At 35.4% G+C, this 19224-nt stretch overlaps 1 protein-coding gene and 3 long non-coding RNA genes across 4 annotated transcripts; all 4 read left to right on the forward strand.

The window, feature by feature from the left end:
- The first annotated feature begins 2438 nt into the window (after positions 1–2438).
- LOC121890104 lies at positions 2439–3487 on the forward strand. The gene is made up of 3 exons (XR_006093691.1): positions 2439–2527; positions 2965–2997; positions 3358–3487. It is a non-coding gene; the product is annotated as an uncharacterized LOC121890104 (long non-coding RNA).
- A 1421-nt stretch (positions 3488–4908) lies between these two features.
- Positions 4909–14062, forward strand: LOC121889916 (Fc receptor-like protein 2; the record flags this gene model as incomplete). The annotated part of the gene is made up of 9 exons (XM_042402149.1): positions 4909–4915; positions 5579–5788; positions 6318–6587; positions 10402–10680; positions 10836–11108; positions 11359–11658; positions 12680–12946; positions 13546–13788; positions 14043–14062. Coding segments are annotated over exons 1-9 (1869 nt in total), but the record flags the coding sequence as incomplete, so codon positions are not given.
- A 3-nt stretch (positions 14063–14065) lies between these two features.
- LOC121890098 lies at positions 14066–14446 on the forward strand. The gene is made up of 3 exons (XR_006093684.1): positions 14066–14156; positions 14299–14314; positions 14407–14446. It is a non-coding gene; the product is annotated as an uncharacterized LOC121890098 (long non-coding RNA).
- A 2928-nt stretch (positions 14447–17374) lies between these two features.
- Positions 17375–18001, forward strand: LOC121890096. The gene is made up of 3 exons (XR_006093682.1): positions 17375–17385; positions 17518–17583; positions 17730–18001. It is a non-coding gene; the product is annotated as an uncharacterized LOC121890096 (long non-coding RNA).
- The last annotated feature ends 1223 nt before the right edge of the window (positions 18002–19224 follow it).

Genomic DNA, 19224 nt, shown 5'->3' on the forward strand with positions numbered 1-19224 from the left:
TTTCTGCAGTAAACAGTCAGTGGTGTTTCTAAATGCTTTTTATATTTACATAATATATACTTTATATATTTATATAATTGAGTGAACTAGTGTTGTCATCTAATTGCACACTACCAAAGGTGTGAGTCCACATGTCTTTCCTAATATGAGCTGATCAGACGCCAGAGAGAGTTGAGGAAGTAGAAAGGAGTGGTGCACTACTGATCCATATCTAATAATGAAAAGCTAAACATCAAATAACAAATGCACATTGCAATTAATGTCGACTGTTATGAATAGAAAAGTCAAACAATTAACAGTTAACCATCAAATAATTAGTACAGAGGTGGAATGGTCAATATTTTTATCTCTTTATTTGAAGGTCTATGTGTAGCTTTCACCACTAAATGTCACTATTTCATTATTTGATGTGTGCCTTCATTATTTATTGCTGCCACATTCATTGTTCAATGTGATGATTTGTTATTTGATGTGTGCTGTGTGCCCGGCCTGTCAATCAAACCTGCCATCAAAGGCTCCACTCAATGCCTGCAGAGCGGGAGTCCTGCCGGGGAGACTCTCGACCAACTGATGAAAATGAGGAAATAAAGTCTTTAGTTAAAGCCAAATGTATGTTGTCAGCCAGATGACATGTTTCACACCTGATTGACAGCAGATGGCAGACTGAGGTGATAGGGAGAGTTCAAGATGCAAAACACAGTGAGAACTTTAATGTCAGATTTTCACAAGCTCACCCCTCTGACTTTCTGTTGTATGATGTTTCAGATGGAGAAATAAATATTGACTGTCCACTTCCTCATGTCACCACCAGTCATAGTTGTATTCAAAGACACTCAGTTAAAAAACATTCTGTAATTACTATATTATATTCATATGCATTGCACTTGACTCAATTTCTACTACCTCCCAAAATATTTTACCATCTAAAAATATGATTGCACATCCTGCACAGTATCAGACACCTCTTCTTTTCCGTGTATTGACACATCACCTCTGGTGTGAATGTGATGACCACACATCAAATATGTGTTGCTATTACAGCAACACATATTTATGTGTAGAGAGAAACTGTTGGTTTGTTTTCGTCATGCTGATAAGCAGTGGCTTGTTTTTTTCTACTCAAGCTCTAGTTGTCAAGTAAACTGTGTAACACAATGGTGCAAAATGTGCAACAGTTTATTTTTAAAGTATTTTATTTTTGATTTGTTTTCCCTTTATGCATTTAATTTCTGAAAAACAGCAAACTAAATGCATAAACACAGAAATGAGAACAGGTAAATGACAGTAAACAGAAGCAGCCTTTATAACCTAATACCAGAGGTTTGTAACATGGCTGTTTTTAGAAATGAGTCTTGACATTTGGCTTCTGTTTGAATATGTGATGTAAACTCAGATTAACCACCATAATAACAATCAAGCCAACCATGACAAAGGTCAGTAGGTAGACAGCAACAGTCTGCTGTTGGAGGTTTATTTCAACAACTCAAGATTTTTGGGGAAGAAGCAGAAATTCAGACCATAGATGGATGTGTTGAGTTCAAATGTTGATTGACGTTGAACTTAGTTGGTTTATTCATACTGTAAATGTCAAATAATAGAAATTATTTGATTATACTGTTTCTGAATAATGAGGCTGATAGAATACAGAATTTGTTTGCTGTAATTGAAAAATGGACGTTTAACATTTTACTCATTGATGGGTTAAGATGAGTCTTTTAATTTGCTTTCTTGTTTTCTAAGCTATCATATCATCACAACTGCTGTTGCTCTTTGGAGTGATAAGAAGGCAACACATTTGTAATTCAGGACTTCCTCATAAAACGACCAGATAGACACAAATCTACCACCAAATAAAAAGAGTAAATTAGAGTAAATAAAAAGTTTTGACCACAGTTTATATCAAATTCACTATGGAGACTATTAAACACACACATACACATACACAGGACATAGTGTCCAAGAATACACAATAGAATTATACGTGTTTATTTATATACACACGCAACACCTACCTCATCACAATGCAGACACTGTTGATGCAAGAGCAGTGGGCATATACTGCATAACATATACAAATAAACACAATAAAATGTTAAGCATGTTTATGATGTGATATGATTAAAGTCAATGATTTTATGGTTTATGGATGTGCAGTAAATACTTATTGTTTATACATTTTTTATTCATAACATTTTTCAGGCACAAACCTTTGCAGAAGACACAAGGTGATGTATTTCTGCAGTGACCAGGAAGTGTACATGTGTCAAAGTTTATCAAACCAATTGAAGTCGTCTGTGGTTTGCATACAAGGGAAGGAAACACAGGCAGGCTAAATTCTAAAGAAGTTGGAGAAAGTCTGATCTCATCTTTCAATTACCTGGAATGTAACTTCTCTCTTTATCTTCCTGCTGCATTATTATTAAAGCAAGGTAGAAACATTTGTCAGACTCAGAGCAGCTGAGTGACAGAGTGTCAGTGCTGGATGTGAGGATGAGGTACACTTTGATCTGTGTGCTGGGATTATTCTGTAAGTACATTACTGACTTTCTCTGTTTGCATGTCACAGATTAAAGAACATGTTCCTGAATAGTCAGAATTACAGAGTATCACTGGTTGAACCAGTTTCTCTGAGAGCTTGAACAGAGCACGCTTATGGTTTTTAACTACAGGGTTGTTTTATAGGCCAGATGTTGTTTGGTGATTTGGCTCAGTTTAGATTGAAGGACTGTGTTAAATTTACTGCCAGATGATTGTTTTTGCATAATGTAAATGTGAATTGTTTCAGGTATTGTTATGTATGTGGGTTTTGAATTTCATGATTTTCCTATTTTATTTTAAATAGTTGTTTCCTTCCTGCTTTCTAACTTACTGTATATAGACTATATATGGTTTTAAATATCTTTATTGTGCTTTGACCTTTTTTCAGTTTGATTAAGTTTGATGAAGTTTCAATCTTTATTTTAGTGATGAATACACTCTTCTACGGACACTCTGAAGGTGACCAATTATTTTTTATTTATATATTTTATATAAATATTTATCTCTTATTTATCTCCTTCTGTATTAATCTTAATCACCCTTTTTTGTTTATATTTTATCATGTATGTATCATTTTACTCCATGTATCAATACAAATTCTGAAATGCCTTGATTAATGCAGAATTGCTTATTCATCAAAACTATATATATTTTGGTCTTTATCATTTCTGGGCAGATTTGTATGTTTATATATTGAGACCAGATGTTGTTCTGACCCTTGAGACAAATTGTATATTTACTAAAGAGTTTGTTAACTTCATACAGATGAGTTTTCTCTTCATGCGTTCATCTGATAATCTTAACGTTCATCATTAACAGGGCAGGGTGATGACCCAGCAGAAGACACTGGTGAGTCTGATGTGGAGAAAGGATCATCTGCAGGTGCAGTCAATTACAACAGTCATTACAACTTCATTCAGTATTACACTGGAGGTGATTACAGGTCGACATGCAGTTCAAATGATCTCACTTACTTTGGGTAGTGACATGTGTGCTGGCTGCCACAGTGTCTTTTTACATCATCTTATAATTGTGATAATTGATTGTGAAAACCAAGTGCAGGACCAGCCTGTATGAGCAATATTCCTCTTATAATTATAATATCTTATAATTGTGAAACTAATGTAGCAAACAGGTGAGTGTGGAGCTGCTTTAAAGAAATTGGGACATAAAATCATTTAGTGGGCATTTCATTAATTATTACAGTAAGTGTGACTACAACTTCCTCTTAATCCAATTTAATGCTGAATTCTCACAACACACTTTAAAACCATTATATTTAACAGTGATATCATATTGCTACTAAATAACTAATTTTGTCACATCTTTGTTTATATGAAATATATAATAATTTACAGTAACTGAGATGATTAATGAAACAAGACTACACCTCTGTAAATGTAGCAGAAAACACACAAGCATGTGAAGAATACACATATGCAGCATTTAGAAAGACAAGTTGGAGTTTATGAACAAACATTTTCAAACAGAGAGTCTAAATTCATTTGAACATTGAGTTATACATAATTTGAGACAGATGTTTCCTTTGTGTTCTGTAAAAATGTAAATACATTCTTGATGACATGTTCATTACAGTAATTTCTTTGTTTTATTGTTTTTCTAAACTTAACAGCACGTAGACGCAACATTACACTGACAGCTGACAGGAACAACATACCAGTACAGGGAAGTGTGACTCTGACCTGCAATGTGGAGGACTCTACTGGCTGGAAATATGACTGGTACAGACGTACCTCAGCAGATTCTGAAAAAATTCCTCATCAGACAGCAGAAGCTAATGAATCAGACAGTATCAGTATCTCACAGGGAGGCATTTACAACTGCAGAGGACGGAGAACAGATGTCTTCACACCTGAAAGTGATGAAGTCACCATTGAGGAAACAGGTGAGTTAAGTCATTTGTTCTGAAATAAAACAACTTATATTCTTTAAATTAAATTCTTAAACAGTGTTTGAAGTTTGGAAGAGAACCATATGTGGTAACAAGAACCATAATGAATGGATGATTTAGTCCAGTACCTCTTAGCTCTCTGAAGGAAGTTTGAAAATGTATGAAATCCTTTATCATGGTAATAATACAACATTTGTTTGACACTTCAGTTTGTATACAGACACAATAAAGGAGTTGAGGGTTCTTCACTAATGCTGCTCAGTTTTACTTATAAATACTTGGAAAACACATGACTGCTTAATGCAGTATTATTTGTGGACTTTTCCTTGACGCTGAATATCATTTAACTCAATGTTTCAGCTGAAATGATTTTAGCTTGTTTCAGTCTAGATTTTAAATTGGTGAGGTGGCTTTTAGATTATTTTATTGAGTATATTTTAAAATGATCAGAGTCAGTGATGGCAGGTAAGATTCTTTACTCCAGTGGCTCCCCCGAGTGGTGAGTCCTTTCTCAGCATGAGAACAGACACATCATTAAATTTGCTGACAGTACTGTGATCCTCAGTTTATTACTTGACCAACTTTTTCCCCCTGGTACAAATCTTTTCTTCAGGTGAATGTTTATAAGAAATATGGCTGTGAACAAACTGTCCTGTAATGCAAATAAAATCTATTCACACCAAATCTCAACAACATTTGTTTTTATTGTATTAACTTGAATTCTTAATGCTGAATAAAAGTTTCTCATTCTTGTTCATAAAAAATTGCATTTAATACATATTTTTTTAAAATGTCCAGTCATCTGTCTGCTTGGTAACCTAGACAGCAAAGATGCAACTACATGAGATTATTAAACTGTTCCCCAAAATGACTGATGTTGAACAGTCAAGTCTCTCTGCACTGTGAGATAAATGTATTCTGTGAAAGTTTAGGTTCAGGTGTTCTGGAGGACTGTTGTCCTCAGTAAGACCTGTTTATCTGACAAACATGTGATTGCAAAGGTCTTTTCATACTACTTGATTTATATCTGTTTTTTAATGCTTTTGATGTTGCCTTGCATTTTTCTTTTTTTCTCTCTTAATTTTATATTTCTAGTTGTGTCTAACTGTGTATTTTTGGTTTGAACAGTTTCCAACAAGGCTGTTGTGACTCTGCAACCCAACTGGCCTCTGATATACAATAGTGAGACAATCACTGTCAGATGTGAGATCCAGGGAGGTGCAGACACTCGATGGGAATATGAATGGAGAAAAAACAACATGGACACATCTCTGAAAGATCATGAATACAAGATTAGCAGTGCTTCTGTTTCCAACAGTGGAGCCTACAGTTGTAAGGGTAGAAAAAAGTTGTATTCCTCAACAGAGTGGAGTGATGCCATCACATTGACAGTATCATGTAAGTCAAACCATCTGTCATTCATATTCAAAATGGCTTGTTTTTCATTTCAGTCTATCTAAGTAAGATAACAGAAATATTTTCTCCCTCCAACAATGATGCAGCCTCCTATGAGCAGCTCAGTAACAAGTGGTCGCTTTTTAGTTTGAGAACAGAATTACTGAAACTGAGCCACCTGCTTTTGAAATGTAATTATTCACCGGGAAATGTGCAGAGAAGACCAGATAACTATGCAGTTGTCTTCCTATAAGTGAACAATAAATCATAGTGAACCTTCTTAGTTAATGTTCAAAGAGTGTGATTAAGTTTCTTTTTTTTTTAAATTTCTTTTTAACAATATTAAAAGATTATTACATTCAAGTGTATCATGTCTGCTGTGTAACAATATAACGGAGTAAAACATGTTCTCTAGGGAAAATCTCATTCCAGTTGTTATAATTGTTGTTTTGTTTTTTTCTTTTTCTCCCAGCAAATAAACCCAAGCCCACACTGACAGCAGACGAAACCATCATACCAGTAGGGGGCAGAGTGACACTGACCTGCTCTGTGGGTTCTGCTGACTGGAAATATGACTGGTTCAGACAAACCTCAGACTCTTCTATAGCTCAGTATATGAGAAATATTAACCCAGACAGAGTCATAAGAGTTTATGAAGGAGGCATCTACTACTGCAGAGGAGGAAGAGGAGACCCAGTCTTCTCCACAGAGGACAGCAACAAAGTCACTATTCAAGAAACTGGTGAGTTAAGTCATATGCTTTTGAATAAAACAACATGTATTCTTTAAGATCTGTAAACAGTCTCTGAAGTGTGAGGGAGAACAACTGTGGTATCAGTAAGAAAAAAGACAAACATGACTGAATGAATATAGACCAGTAGTTCTTACTTTAAGTGATGATGAAAACAGAATATATGTTGGACCTTCTAGTAGATTTTTTATTGAATAGACCTCAAAGAGTGAAAGTCACTTTTGTCATATTTGCTCCCCTGAGACTTTGTCAACACCTCCTTTGTATAGTTGTTATTCTGTTTTATTATGTAACCATAATAACCAGTTTTTAAGGGCAGAGTCACTCCAAAAAACGACAGAGGCATTCAGTTCTACTTTAAAACCCTCATCAGGAGGTTATGATGTGAAACAACAGCTAATAAATACCAGGAGGCCCAACAGTGATATACAGTATATGAACATTTAGCATCATGTAACAAATTCAAACTGATATTCAAAAGCTTCTAAGAAACTGAACTTGAAAACTTTGGGCTTTTTGCTCTGTCACGTAGCATCTGACCAGCTTAGCTGCAGTTTAGACAGGATCCAGTTAAACCTGAAGTTGCAAGAGTTTAAAATGCAGCTGCTAAACTGAACCTGATGTTCTGTCAAAACGAGCAGAGCTTCAGCTGAACTGCAGCTAAACTGGATGTATGATGAAGTTACCTTAAGTTTTGCCCAACGTATGTGTTTCAGAGGAATGTAACATCATAATGATCTGTGTAATTGTCTGACTTCTGTCAGCAGCTAAAAAGTGCCTCAGTTTATTTATTTTTTTTAATTTGTCTGTTTCAATAGACTATAATTAAATGACAAAAAATGTAAATGACACACAGACCTATTAACATGATTTGAGGCACTAAACTTTTATGAAATTCAGTTGCACAAAAATTTACCATAACTTCAAACAACTGTGAGATGGACTCCAGAAAAATATAATTTTATTGTAAATCATGTCTCTTTTTCCCAGTTGCAAAAATCAATAGGCTAAAATAGTTTTGCTTATATTATATCTTAATATTATGGCAGTGTAACGCTGCCACCATGATACAAATATTTGCTCAGTTTCTAAATATAACAAGAAACCAAAAGTTCAAAAGCAATTGGACACTTGGCTACTAATTGTTTCTTTGGCAGCGGTGTGTCAAAAGAGTTCACATGTACAGTGACAAAGCAAACAGAAGAGTGAAAACACAAATATTAAGAAAAACGTGCTGCAAATCCAGAGATGCTACAAACAGAAAAACACATACAAAAGTGAAAGCACAAACATTAAAGGAAATGTGCTCCTAAAAAATAAAAGAAATGCTGTAAGAACTTGAATTCTTAATGCTGAATAAGAAGGTTCTGATTCTTGTTCGTCAAAAATTTAATTAAAATAATCCTCTAAAAATTTCCAGTAATCTACCTGCTTGGTAACCTACACAGCAAAGATGCAACTACATGGGATTATTAAACTGTTTCCCAAAATGACTGATGTTGAACAGTCAAGTCTCTCTGCACTGTGAGATAAATGCATCCTGTAAAAGTTTAGGTTCAGGTGTTCTGGAGGACTGTTGTCCTCAGTAAGACCTGTTTATCTGACAAACATGTGACTGCAAAGCTCTTTTCATATGACTTGATTTATATCTGTTTTTTATGTTTTTGATGTTGCCTTGTATTTTATATTTCTCTCTCAATTTTATATTTCTAGTTGTGTCTAACTGTGTATTTTGGTTTGAACAGTTTCAAACAAGGCTGTTGTGACTCTGCAACCCAACTGGCCTCTGATATACAATAGTGAGACAATCACTGTCAGATGTGGGATCCAGGGAGGTACAGACACTCAATGGAAATATGAATGGAGAAAAAACAACATGGACATATCTCTGAAAGATCATGAATACAAGATTCGCAGTGCTTCTGTTTCCAACAGTGGAGCCTACAGTTGTAAGGGTAGAAAGAACTTGTATTCCTCAACAGAGTGGAGTGATGCCATCACATTGACAGTATCATGTAAGTCAAACCATCTGTCATTCATATTTAAAAATGGCTTGTTTTTCATTTCAGTTTATCTAAGTAAGATAACAGAAATATTTTCTCCCTCCAACAATGATGCAGCCTCCTATGAGCAGCTCAGTAACAAGTGGTTGCTTTTTAGTTTGAGAACAGAATTACTGAAACTGAGCTGCTGAAAATGATATAAATGTTTCAAGTCTGTTGTGTAACAATAGAGTGAAAAAGTTCTGGGGCAAATCCCATCCCAATTGGTCTAGTTGTTGTTTTGTTTTTTACTCTCAGCAAATAAACCCACAGCACTGACCACTATTCATTTGACCTCGCTGTCGGCTTCCCGACTCATTAGAAAAAAGACGAGAGAAAAAGAGAGAGAGCAGCTGAAAGCACCAGGAGAGAGAGAGATTGAGATAGAGAGAGAGAGAGAGAGAGACTTTGACAAGGTTGTTAAGAGCAGGGATGAAATCTGAAAGCAGTTCAACGAGCACACAGAAGCAGCCTGAGTGTGAGGAGAAGAGCTGAAGCTGCAGCGCGGGCAGGGTTTTAAGGAGCAATATTACAAAATTTGAAAGTGAAATCAATAAATTATGCTCTCAAATTGATATACCACGCTCTTGAATGAAGATAGGAAAAAAGCTCCATACTTTGCACCAGTATCACCAACTAGCTCAACTTTTTTTTGAGAAACATGCCACCACATGATCACCACAACTATTCTCGTGTTAATCAAAAAAACAACAAAAAATAGAAGCAAACAAAAACAGTGTACTAATTAAACATCAACTGTACCTTGTTAGTTAGTTCTGCAGTAACTCCTGTCATCGGCCAAAGAGAGTCATATGTCACATGCTCTGTTTGTATCTTCCATATGATGGTATTAGCTAAATGACTTAATCAATGTTCAAGTCTTTTCTAAGGAAAATTTCAAGAATGATTTCCCTGTAGTTCTTGTGCTGAAGTAAAAATATTTTCTTCGGGCAAATCTCATTCCAACCATTTACTTGTTTTGTTTTTTGTTCTAATGTGAACAGCAAGTAATCTCAAGGCCACAGTAACAGCAGAAAGGACAGTGATACCAGTATATATTTCTGTTTTTATCCAAACTGTGTATATTTGGTGGGTACAGTTTCTAACAAGACTGTTGTAACACAGCAAACCAGTTGGCCTTCAGTGGTGAATCAATCACTCTAAGATGTGAGATAGAGGATAGTGGACATACTGAGTGGGAGTATGAATGGAAAACAATCAAAGAAGAACCTCCAAAACAGTGAATACTGGAGTTTCAGAGCTACTTTTTACAGTAGATAAGTACTGCTGTAAGGATGAACATAAAATAGACCTTTAGTCCTCAACAGAAAGAAGTGATCCCATCAGGTTGACAGTGTCATGTAAGTTGGACTGTGTTTCATCAATTGTGAGATTATTATGTTTTTAAGTTTCCACCTATCTGTGTCTGAATAATTCAATAGAAAACATTTCCTTCTTCAAGAATTAGTCAACCTCTCAGGATTGATCATTAAATAATTGTGTTTGTTTTTGAAGGCAAGCCATCATTCAGTGTCCTGTAGCATTTGAATTATACTTAATTGATTCATTGTTAACAGATTAAAGAAAATATAAAACAATGACTCATGGTGCAGATCAAAGTGATTAAATCAATATTTTCTGTGTGCTTGGGACTCCCATCAAGATTACGTGAAATTCATTATGTTCTCAACCAAGTTGTTCAAATTGGACTAAATCACAGGGACAATAATTACATTTTAATGTCTTTGTTTGAAACTGAACAGCAATTAGACCAAAGGCCAAACTGAGTGCTGACAACAGAGACATTCCAGTAGGGGGCAGTGTGACCCTGATCTGCTCTGTGGACCCATCATCATCTGGTTGGAAATATCACTGGTACAAAGGCAAGAAAACCTCTGAACCCCTGAACACACGAGATGCTGTTTTCCAATCAACTGGACAAATCAGTGTCTCACAGGGAGGACTCTACTGGTGCAGAGGAGGAAGAGGAAACCCAGTTTACTACACAAAGTACAGTGATTCAATCAGTATCAACACAATTGGTGAGTTTGACAATGAGATTTGTAAAACAAAATGTAGAAAAAACTCTATCGTGTATTCATGATTAGTGATTAAGATTTACGCTGAAAAACATTATGACTGTGATTGATTTACGCGTTTGTCATTCTTCTCATTGGTAATTATTAACCATTAACAGTCTCAAATAAGGCTGTTGTGACTCTGCGACCCAACTGGACTGAGATATACAGAGGAGAGGCGATGATGCTGAGATGTGAGATTCATGACGGAGACACAGAGTGGGAGTATGAATGGAAAACACCTGGCGACACATCTCCAAATCAAAATGAATACATGATTAGCAAGGCTTCCTCACACCACAGTGGAAACTACAGGTGTAAAGGCAAAATGAAAAATGCACAACGTACTTCAACAGAGTGGAGTGATTACATCAAATTGACAGTATCTGACAGTGAGTCTGATCATATTTAATTTACACTGAAAATATTAAATATACAATAAAATACATTTTTGTTGGAATATATTTAGATAATATATCATTAAGTTTACGTTGCCTCTTTGGATATAAAATATATTGTGATAAAATGTAATTCTATAATAGATAAAATGATAACTGCATTAGATAAGATTTATTTATATGTCTAGAGACTAAAGTCTACATCATAACATTTTTTCATTCTGAGAAAATCACTTTCCAACAGATGCACCAGAGTCTGTCCTCACTGTGTCTCCATCATGGCTGAGTCCTGGAGACTCAGTAACTCTGAGCTGTGAGGTTGAACCTCCATCTGCAGGATGGAGGTTCAACTGGTATAAGACTGTTCCCAAACCATCAGACAACTCCTACAGTGAGCTGCTACCTGGTAGCACCAATGGAACTGAACAGGATTCCTACATCGTTCATGGGTCGACACACACAGCAGGATATATGTGTAGAGCTGGAAGAGGAGACCCAGTGTTTTACACTGATTACAGCAAACCTGCGTTTGTTTGGTCTGGAGGTGAGTTTGCTTGTTTGTTTTTGTCTCCTTCTGTCAAGAAGCAGTTGTGATGTCATTATCTGGGTATTGATTGTGGTGAACCTATGACCTTTCTCCATCAAGTCAAGATTTCAGTTTTTCAACACACTCACCAAACACAATGTTGATACTGAATTATTCTACATACTGGACTGGACTGGATTTCCTTCTTTACATCTTCAATTGATCTGAAAGCATTACAGCACCAAAAAACTGAGATATTATGATTTTACTTGTCATCGAAATCAAACTCTGCTCCTCTTTGCAATGAATACTTTTACTATGGATACCTGAGCTCATCTTACAGCCAATACTCATTACTTTTACTGACACAGCAGGCTGGACAGGTGTGGTTAAATGATAGTTTATCTAGCGGTCAGACAACATATAGACATACAAAACAGTCAAAATCTAGTAATGAAAAACCAGAAAAGTCAGCAGGCAACAAAGCAGTTAAATGGACAAAGTACAGAAACAGCTGGAAACCTGAGAAAACTCACAGATGAGAGAAAAACACTGACTATACAGTACCGGTCAAAAGTTTGGACACACTTTCTCATTCAAGGGAAGGTGTGTCCAAACTTTTGACTAGTACTTTATATAGAGACAATGAAACATCATTTAGATTAAAAAACACATCCTCTGTATGTTTGAAAGGTGGCAGGTAAACATAGGTTGTTTACAGCTTCACAGTGAACAGTTGCTGTAGTTATCTTGGTAGCAAGTTTTCAAGATAGAAAAATAATCAAAACATCCATAAAACAGCTCAAACCACTCTGCAGCTCACTTCACGTCTCCAGTGTCAGTCCATATGCTCTGCATGTTCTTAACACTCACAGTTTCACCAAAACACTGAACCTTTTGCACAGTTTATGTTATTCAGATGTTTTTCTTCTCAACAATAAATAGTATTAAAAATACAAAAAAGAGGATTTTTTGCGTTGTGATCTTTTTAATTTTAATATCTCTGTACTTGGTTTGCTCCTCATTACATGTTTTTCAGATGTTCATTCAGCAGTGACTCCCAAAGTGAGTCCTGACAGCGTGCAGCACTTCACCTCTGACTCTGTCTCAGTGAGCTGTGAAGGAAACTCTACTGAGTGGAGGGTGAGGAGGTTTCCTGAGAACCACTACTGGTCATACTGTTCTAACTGGAGGTCAATGACTGGATCCACATGCAACATCAAGAGTTCACAGCAGAGTGATGCAGTGTACTGGTGTGAGTCTGGATCAGGAGAGTTCAGCAATGCAGTCAACATCACTATACAGAGTATGTTTACATTACATTTTATTTTATTTTCATCTTGTATTTCAATTATTTTCAACATGGTGTCACTAACTACACTTCCTGTGTAGACAAACAAATTACATGCCTAAACTTTTGATAGAAACATTGTTGTTATATTATTGTTACTTTAACAAAATTAAAAGTTCATTAAACTAAACCAAATTAAAGCTTCTTCATATTTATTTAAACAACTGGAAATTAATATTTTACAGATCCAAGATGTTTGGTCCACAGTTTCTTTGGTGTGCAGCAAGACCTTTCTTTATTCTTGATGATTAAATTAACATGTTGATTTAGTCAGAGGTGTATTTGTGTCAATAGCCATCCACCATTTCTCTCATATGTACCTGTTAGCTCTAGAGCTAACTAGCCATAGCTAATATATTTACAGTTACAAGACATGTATGTAATAAAGCTGAAATGTTGGATCTTTGCTCAGCTACACTGATTCTGGGAGAGAAATTAGTTGGAGAAAAATAAAGGCATATGTGTGATCTATTCTCATGGTTTTATGTCACCTTGTTCTAAAGGTCAGCAGCTGGTCTCTGACTGAAACTTCATATTCTTTGACTGTTTTACAGATGCAGATATTATCCTGGTGAGCCCTGTGCATCCTGTGACTGAGGGAGATTCTGTTACTCTTGGCTGCAAACTGAAGACAGGAGAATTACTTTCCAACGTGTTTTTCTATCAAAATGACAAACTTATCCAAAATGATACCAGAGGGGAGCTGAAAATCTCTGCAGTGTCAAAGTCAGACGAAGGCTTCTACAAGTGTAAATACTCAGGAAAAGAATCAGTACAGAGTTGGTTGTCAGTTAAGGGTGAGTAGGATTAAAACAATTCATGCATTTTCTTCCTTCTAAACTGTGTTGCTGTCTTAGAAAGAAATGTGGTCAAATACTTTACAGAATTAGAAATTTACAGGTTTAGTTTCAGCTGATTTCACATGTTGGATTAACATGTTTTCTACTTTACATAGGGGCCATTCAATAATTAAACATAACAGTACAAAATCTGATGTCTATAAAAATACAAATGAAAGTGAATGATGAATATTGTTTATTATCTATTACAGCAGTGTCCAGGCCTGACAGCTCATCATCTCTTATACCATTAATTGTTGGGCTGGTTTGTGGAATTATTTTTATTATTCTCCTGCTCCTGTTGTATCGCTACAGACGATCCAAAGGTGAGACTTTTTCACTCTGATGTTAAATGTTTTATGTTTTTAATTATTCAAATACAAAGATGTACTCTGGTGTCATAATGTGGAATAGCAGAAAAAATATTTATAAAATAAAACCACATAACAATAAATATCTTTTTCACAGATTCACACTTTATCAGGTTGGTACAAAACTCTCTTCTCTCATTTTGAACATAACAGCTGTACCCTCAATGTGTCTTATTAAATTCATTGTATTTGCTAAATGTTTTAGGCCGATCCAGTCTGAGAGCACCAATCAGGACCCCGCCGTGAATCACATGGTCAACCTGAATGAAACTCAACATAACGTATACTCCTCTCTTCTCCATGGTCAGTCTTCAAACTAATCCTGATTAATTTTGTCATTTTTTGTTAACTCTAACTCTAACATTTCTATTACTCTTTTTCTAGACTCTGGCCATCTGATTTTTAATGAATATTAACCAAAAGCCACAATCCATCAGACAGGAAGTTGTTGTTGATCTCAGTAAATAAAGCAGTGGGTCAGTTTGTAGAACAGTCTCAAAGATTTGTCACATAACCTGTTGTTCTACCACATGCACTAAAGATCAGACTAGAACATGGTTTTATATTGTTGTGATTGAACCAAAACTACAAGACTTATGTCTAGAGTCCAGAAATATTATTGCCATTATGGCTTTAAGGCTTTACAGTCTTGGTTGTAACGTATTAAACATTACAGTCTACAAAGAAATGAAAGCTTCTAAAACCTTTACAGTTTCTTGTTGTTGCAGTTATCCACACTGTCAAAATCACATTTTTTAAAAAAAAAAAACCTGAGGATTTTTGTTAAAAAGGTGATATTTGATTGGTATCATGCAATTTAAATGGTTCACTTGATCTCAGCTTGATTTTCACTTTTTGCTCACAGGTGATGCTTCTGTCTATGAATCAATCAGAGGCTCTAAAGACACTGAAAATGGTACAGTATACACCTTAACATGGAGCAGTCTGAAATGCAATATTACATAATTTAAGAGAAAACAATTTACAAAACAAAACCATGTAACAACAAATATCATTTTCACAGATTCAGGCTTTATCAGGTTGGAATAAAACTCTCTTCTCTCAGAATGTGTAAAATAATTTCTAATTGCTGATATTTGTGAATGTGTTCAGGAAACTGAAAATGTATATTCAGATTTGCAAGAGTATCAAGATTTGTGAATGTATACAGTAGGGCTGGACGATTTTATTCATTTAAATTCTTGTTTTTGGTCAATGTGTAAAATGTCTAAATCGTAAAATTGAGTCATTACAAAATGCATGAAAAGGTTATTTTTAGTCAAAAAGTAGATAGCAGCTACATTAGCTGTTTTGAGTCACAACAGTCTCGTAAACTGTGACATTATTAATTACACTACATGCACACCTGCCACAGCTGTCTCTGGCTATCTTGCAGTGAATTTAACAGTCACATCTACGAGAAGAACAGACTGAAAATGACTCTGCACACTGATCTGTGCTCATGGTTTGTGTTAGTTGATGAGGTCTCATCTGTTATGAGAGTTGAAACACCTGAAGTTGAAGGAACAGTATCCAGATTCTACACTGTACAGTTTACTCTCCAGGTAGCTAATGCTAGCTAGCAGCAGTCTGCAGATATCAGGCTGATGTCTTGTAAAGAAACACAAACAGCAGCAACTAGTGATCTGATTTTTCTGCTCTATCTGTGCTGAAACTGATTATTAAACTAGATGCCTATGATCTACTTAGTTGAAGCATCTGGTGCTCACAGTCAACAGCTGTGTGGGATCACGTGTATTTTATGCGTAATGATTATAACAGCCTTGCAGGTGTTGCAGGTTTCTTATTGTTCTTGCTCAACTGTCTTAAATAAATATGATGTTTTAAGTTTGCATTATGAAGGCAAACAAAAATCAAGTAAAATAATGAAACAACCCCGAGATTGAAAAAAATAACGATTTTTTTGTCCATATCACCCAGCCCTAGCATACACATAGTTGTGAATGTGTAAAATCTGTGAGAAAGATGTATTTTAAGTATTTTGCTCCAAGAGTTAGGAAGTTACAACTCAGGTACACCTCTCCATTGGTTTTCTTTATACATGTGACTGTTTGCTAGACTCCTGTCATGCCTGAGATCTGCAAATGTGTCACAATTTTAGTCTTTTTAGGCACAGTGTGCCAACCAATATTGAATTATTTGCAATATTAACTTGCAGACAAACATTCTGCAGGTTTCTTGTCAACAGATTGATGGTCATCACTCATGCAAAACCACTAACTAGCATTAACATTTTTCCTAATATCAATCACCTCATGTGTTCGCTGACTGTGACTGTCACAGCATGCAGTCACTGAGGATTAGTCTGGTGCAGGTTACTCACTGAAAATATAGTCAAACATTAAAGGCTGCTGTCACTAACAAGACAAGTATAGTTTGTTGAAAATAACATGTTTGTTTCCTGCAGACTCTAATGTTACATCATATGAACTACATTTGTTTACAGCAGCAGGGTAGATTCTAGCAAAGCCCCAGCAATAAAATACAGAATAAAATCCATTGCAATGATGTTAACCACAAACAGAATATTTTATACATAACATTGCAGTTTATTTACCGTTGAAGTTGTCTCAGGGGAAACACTGCAACAATATTGTGCTAGCAGATTCTAGCGAGGCTAAAACATTACAGGTTGTCAGTTTGCACCATTAACGATGCTAAAGAGCTACTGATCACTCACTAGATGGAAATTTGTGGAAAGTTGCTTGTTGTTATGGTAGTTGGGAACAGTACAGTGACTTTTACGGCTCCATTGCATCCTGCCTTGTTTTAAACATTCACAAATCTTGATACACTTGCAAATCTGAATACACAGTTGCAGTTCCCGTACATACTCACAAATTTCAGTATGAATTTAGAGATTCTTTTACACTTTTACTAATCTGATTACACACACGGATTAAGACACAGTTTCACAACTTTCCACACACATTGTGATGTGGAAAAATGTATGTGATGTGTTCAGTGTTTGTAAAATTGTAGGTGTTTATAATTATTATTTTTCATTGAATATCTTGTTTTGGAATGTATGTTTATTTTACATTATGTGTGTTTGCAGTGATGAAGAACAGTATTTATACATCAGTATGTATATTCAATATCAATATGTTTACTAAGTTCTGTAAAAGCCATAATACTCTGCTGTTTAACTGCTTTGAGCACTGTGAGCATTACAATACTGTTATTCTTTTATTATCAGTGGAGACATTAACCCTGACAACCCTTCAGTACATTATTATTGTAAATTATGACATTACTGGCAAATATTTTTAACTAATCCTCTCTCCATTTATAGGAAAATCAACTCCTGCAGCAACTGATGAAGCTGTTTATTCTGAAGTTAAACCAGGAACATCTCTTGGTAATAATTCTGCCATGTTATGTACAAACTGTACTACTACTACTACTACTGATCATTAAATGGATTATATGTCATAATAGCATGTTGCAAGCATATTTTACATCCTGAATAACCTTATATGTTTGTTTTTCGTGGTTGTTTTTCAGGTCAGTAAAGACAGCTGTATGGACAAGGCCAAATAAATATGGTTAACAACATTTTATATAACCATTGTGTGCAACTCTGCTATCCAAATATCAGCGATGCTCAATGTTTTGTACAGTTAATGTAATAGCAGATGATATAAAATACTTACATCATGTGGATTTAATACTCTCTTTTTTAGCAGAAAGTACAAGACTACTGAGGTTTATTCCCATTTAGTATTTATACACTGTAGTATTATTATTTTTATTTTTACAGTTATTTTGTCACTTTATTTTAATAACTTTGATTGCAGGCTGTTTTAAAAAGCAGCAGGAGGTATCAGTTTGAAATGTTTAAACAACATTACCCAGGTGGTAGTGCAGCTTTAAAGTCAGCATATTTTTCAGTGTTAAATGAAAAAGCTCCAGGATGGACATCAACAATTACTTTTGTATATGTAATGAACTGCTATCAACTATTACATGTAACTTTTGCTGTTATTATACTGGAAAGTTTTCCTGTCTATTTACAAATGAATTTACCAGTGCTTTATGTACTTTATTTTTGTTAGGCATCAATAAACTTTTTTTCTGCAGTAAACAGTCAGTGGTGTTTCTAAATGCTTTTTATATTTACATAATGCATACTTTATATATTTATATAATTGAGTGAACTAGTGTTGCCATCTAATTACACACTACCAAAGGTGTGAGTCCACATGTCCTTCCTAATGTGAGCTGATCAGAGGGCAGACGCCAGAGAGAGTTGAGGAAGTAGAGAGGAGAGTGGTTCACTACTGATCCATATCTAATAATGAAAAGCTAAACATCAAATAATAAATGCACATTGCAATTAATGCCAACTGTTATGAATAGAAAGGTCAAACAATTAACAGTAACCCATCAAGTAATTAGTACAGAGGTGGAATGGTCAATATTTTTATTCTTTATTTGAAGGTCTATGTGTAGCTTTCACCACTAAATGTCACTATTTCATTATTTAATGTTGGCCTTCATTATTTATTGCTGCCACATTCATTGTTCGATGTGATGATTTGTTATTTGATGTGTGCTGTGTGCCCGGCCTGTCAATCAAACCTGCCATCAAAGGCTCCACTCAATGCCTACAGAGCAGGAGTCCTGCAGGGGAGACTCTCGACCTACCGATGAAAATGAGGAAATAAAGTCTTTAGTTAAAGCCAAATGTATGTTGTCAGCCAGATGACATGTTTCACACCTGGTTGACAGCAGATAGCAGACTGAGGTGATAGGGAGAGTTCAAGATGCAAAACACAGTGAGAACTTTAATGTCAGATTTTCACAAGCTCACCCCTCTGACTTTCTGTTGTATGATGTTTAAGACTGAGAAATAAATATTGACTGTCCACTTCCTCATGTCACCACCAGTCATTGTTGTATTCAAAGACACTCAGTTAAAAAACATTCTGTAATTACTATATTATATTCATATGCATTGCACTTGACTCAATTTCTACTACCTCCCAAAAATTTGTAC

Source organism: Thunnus maccoyii, chromosome 22 (genome assembly GCF_910596095.1).
Source record: "Thunnus maccoyii chromosome 22, fThuMac1.1, whole genome shotgun sequence".
Taxonomy (NCBI): domain Eukaryota; kingdom Metazoa; phylum Chordata; class Actinopteri; order Scombriformes; family Scombridae; genus Thunnus; species Thunnus maccoyii.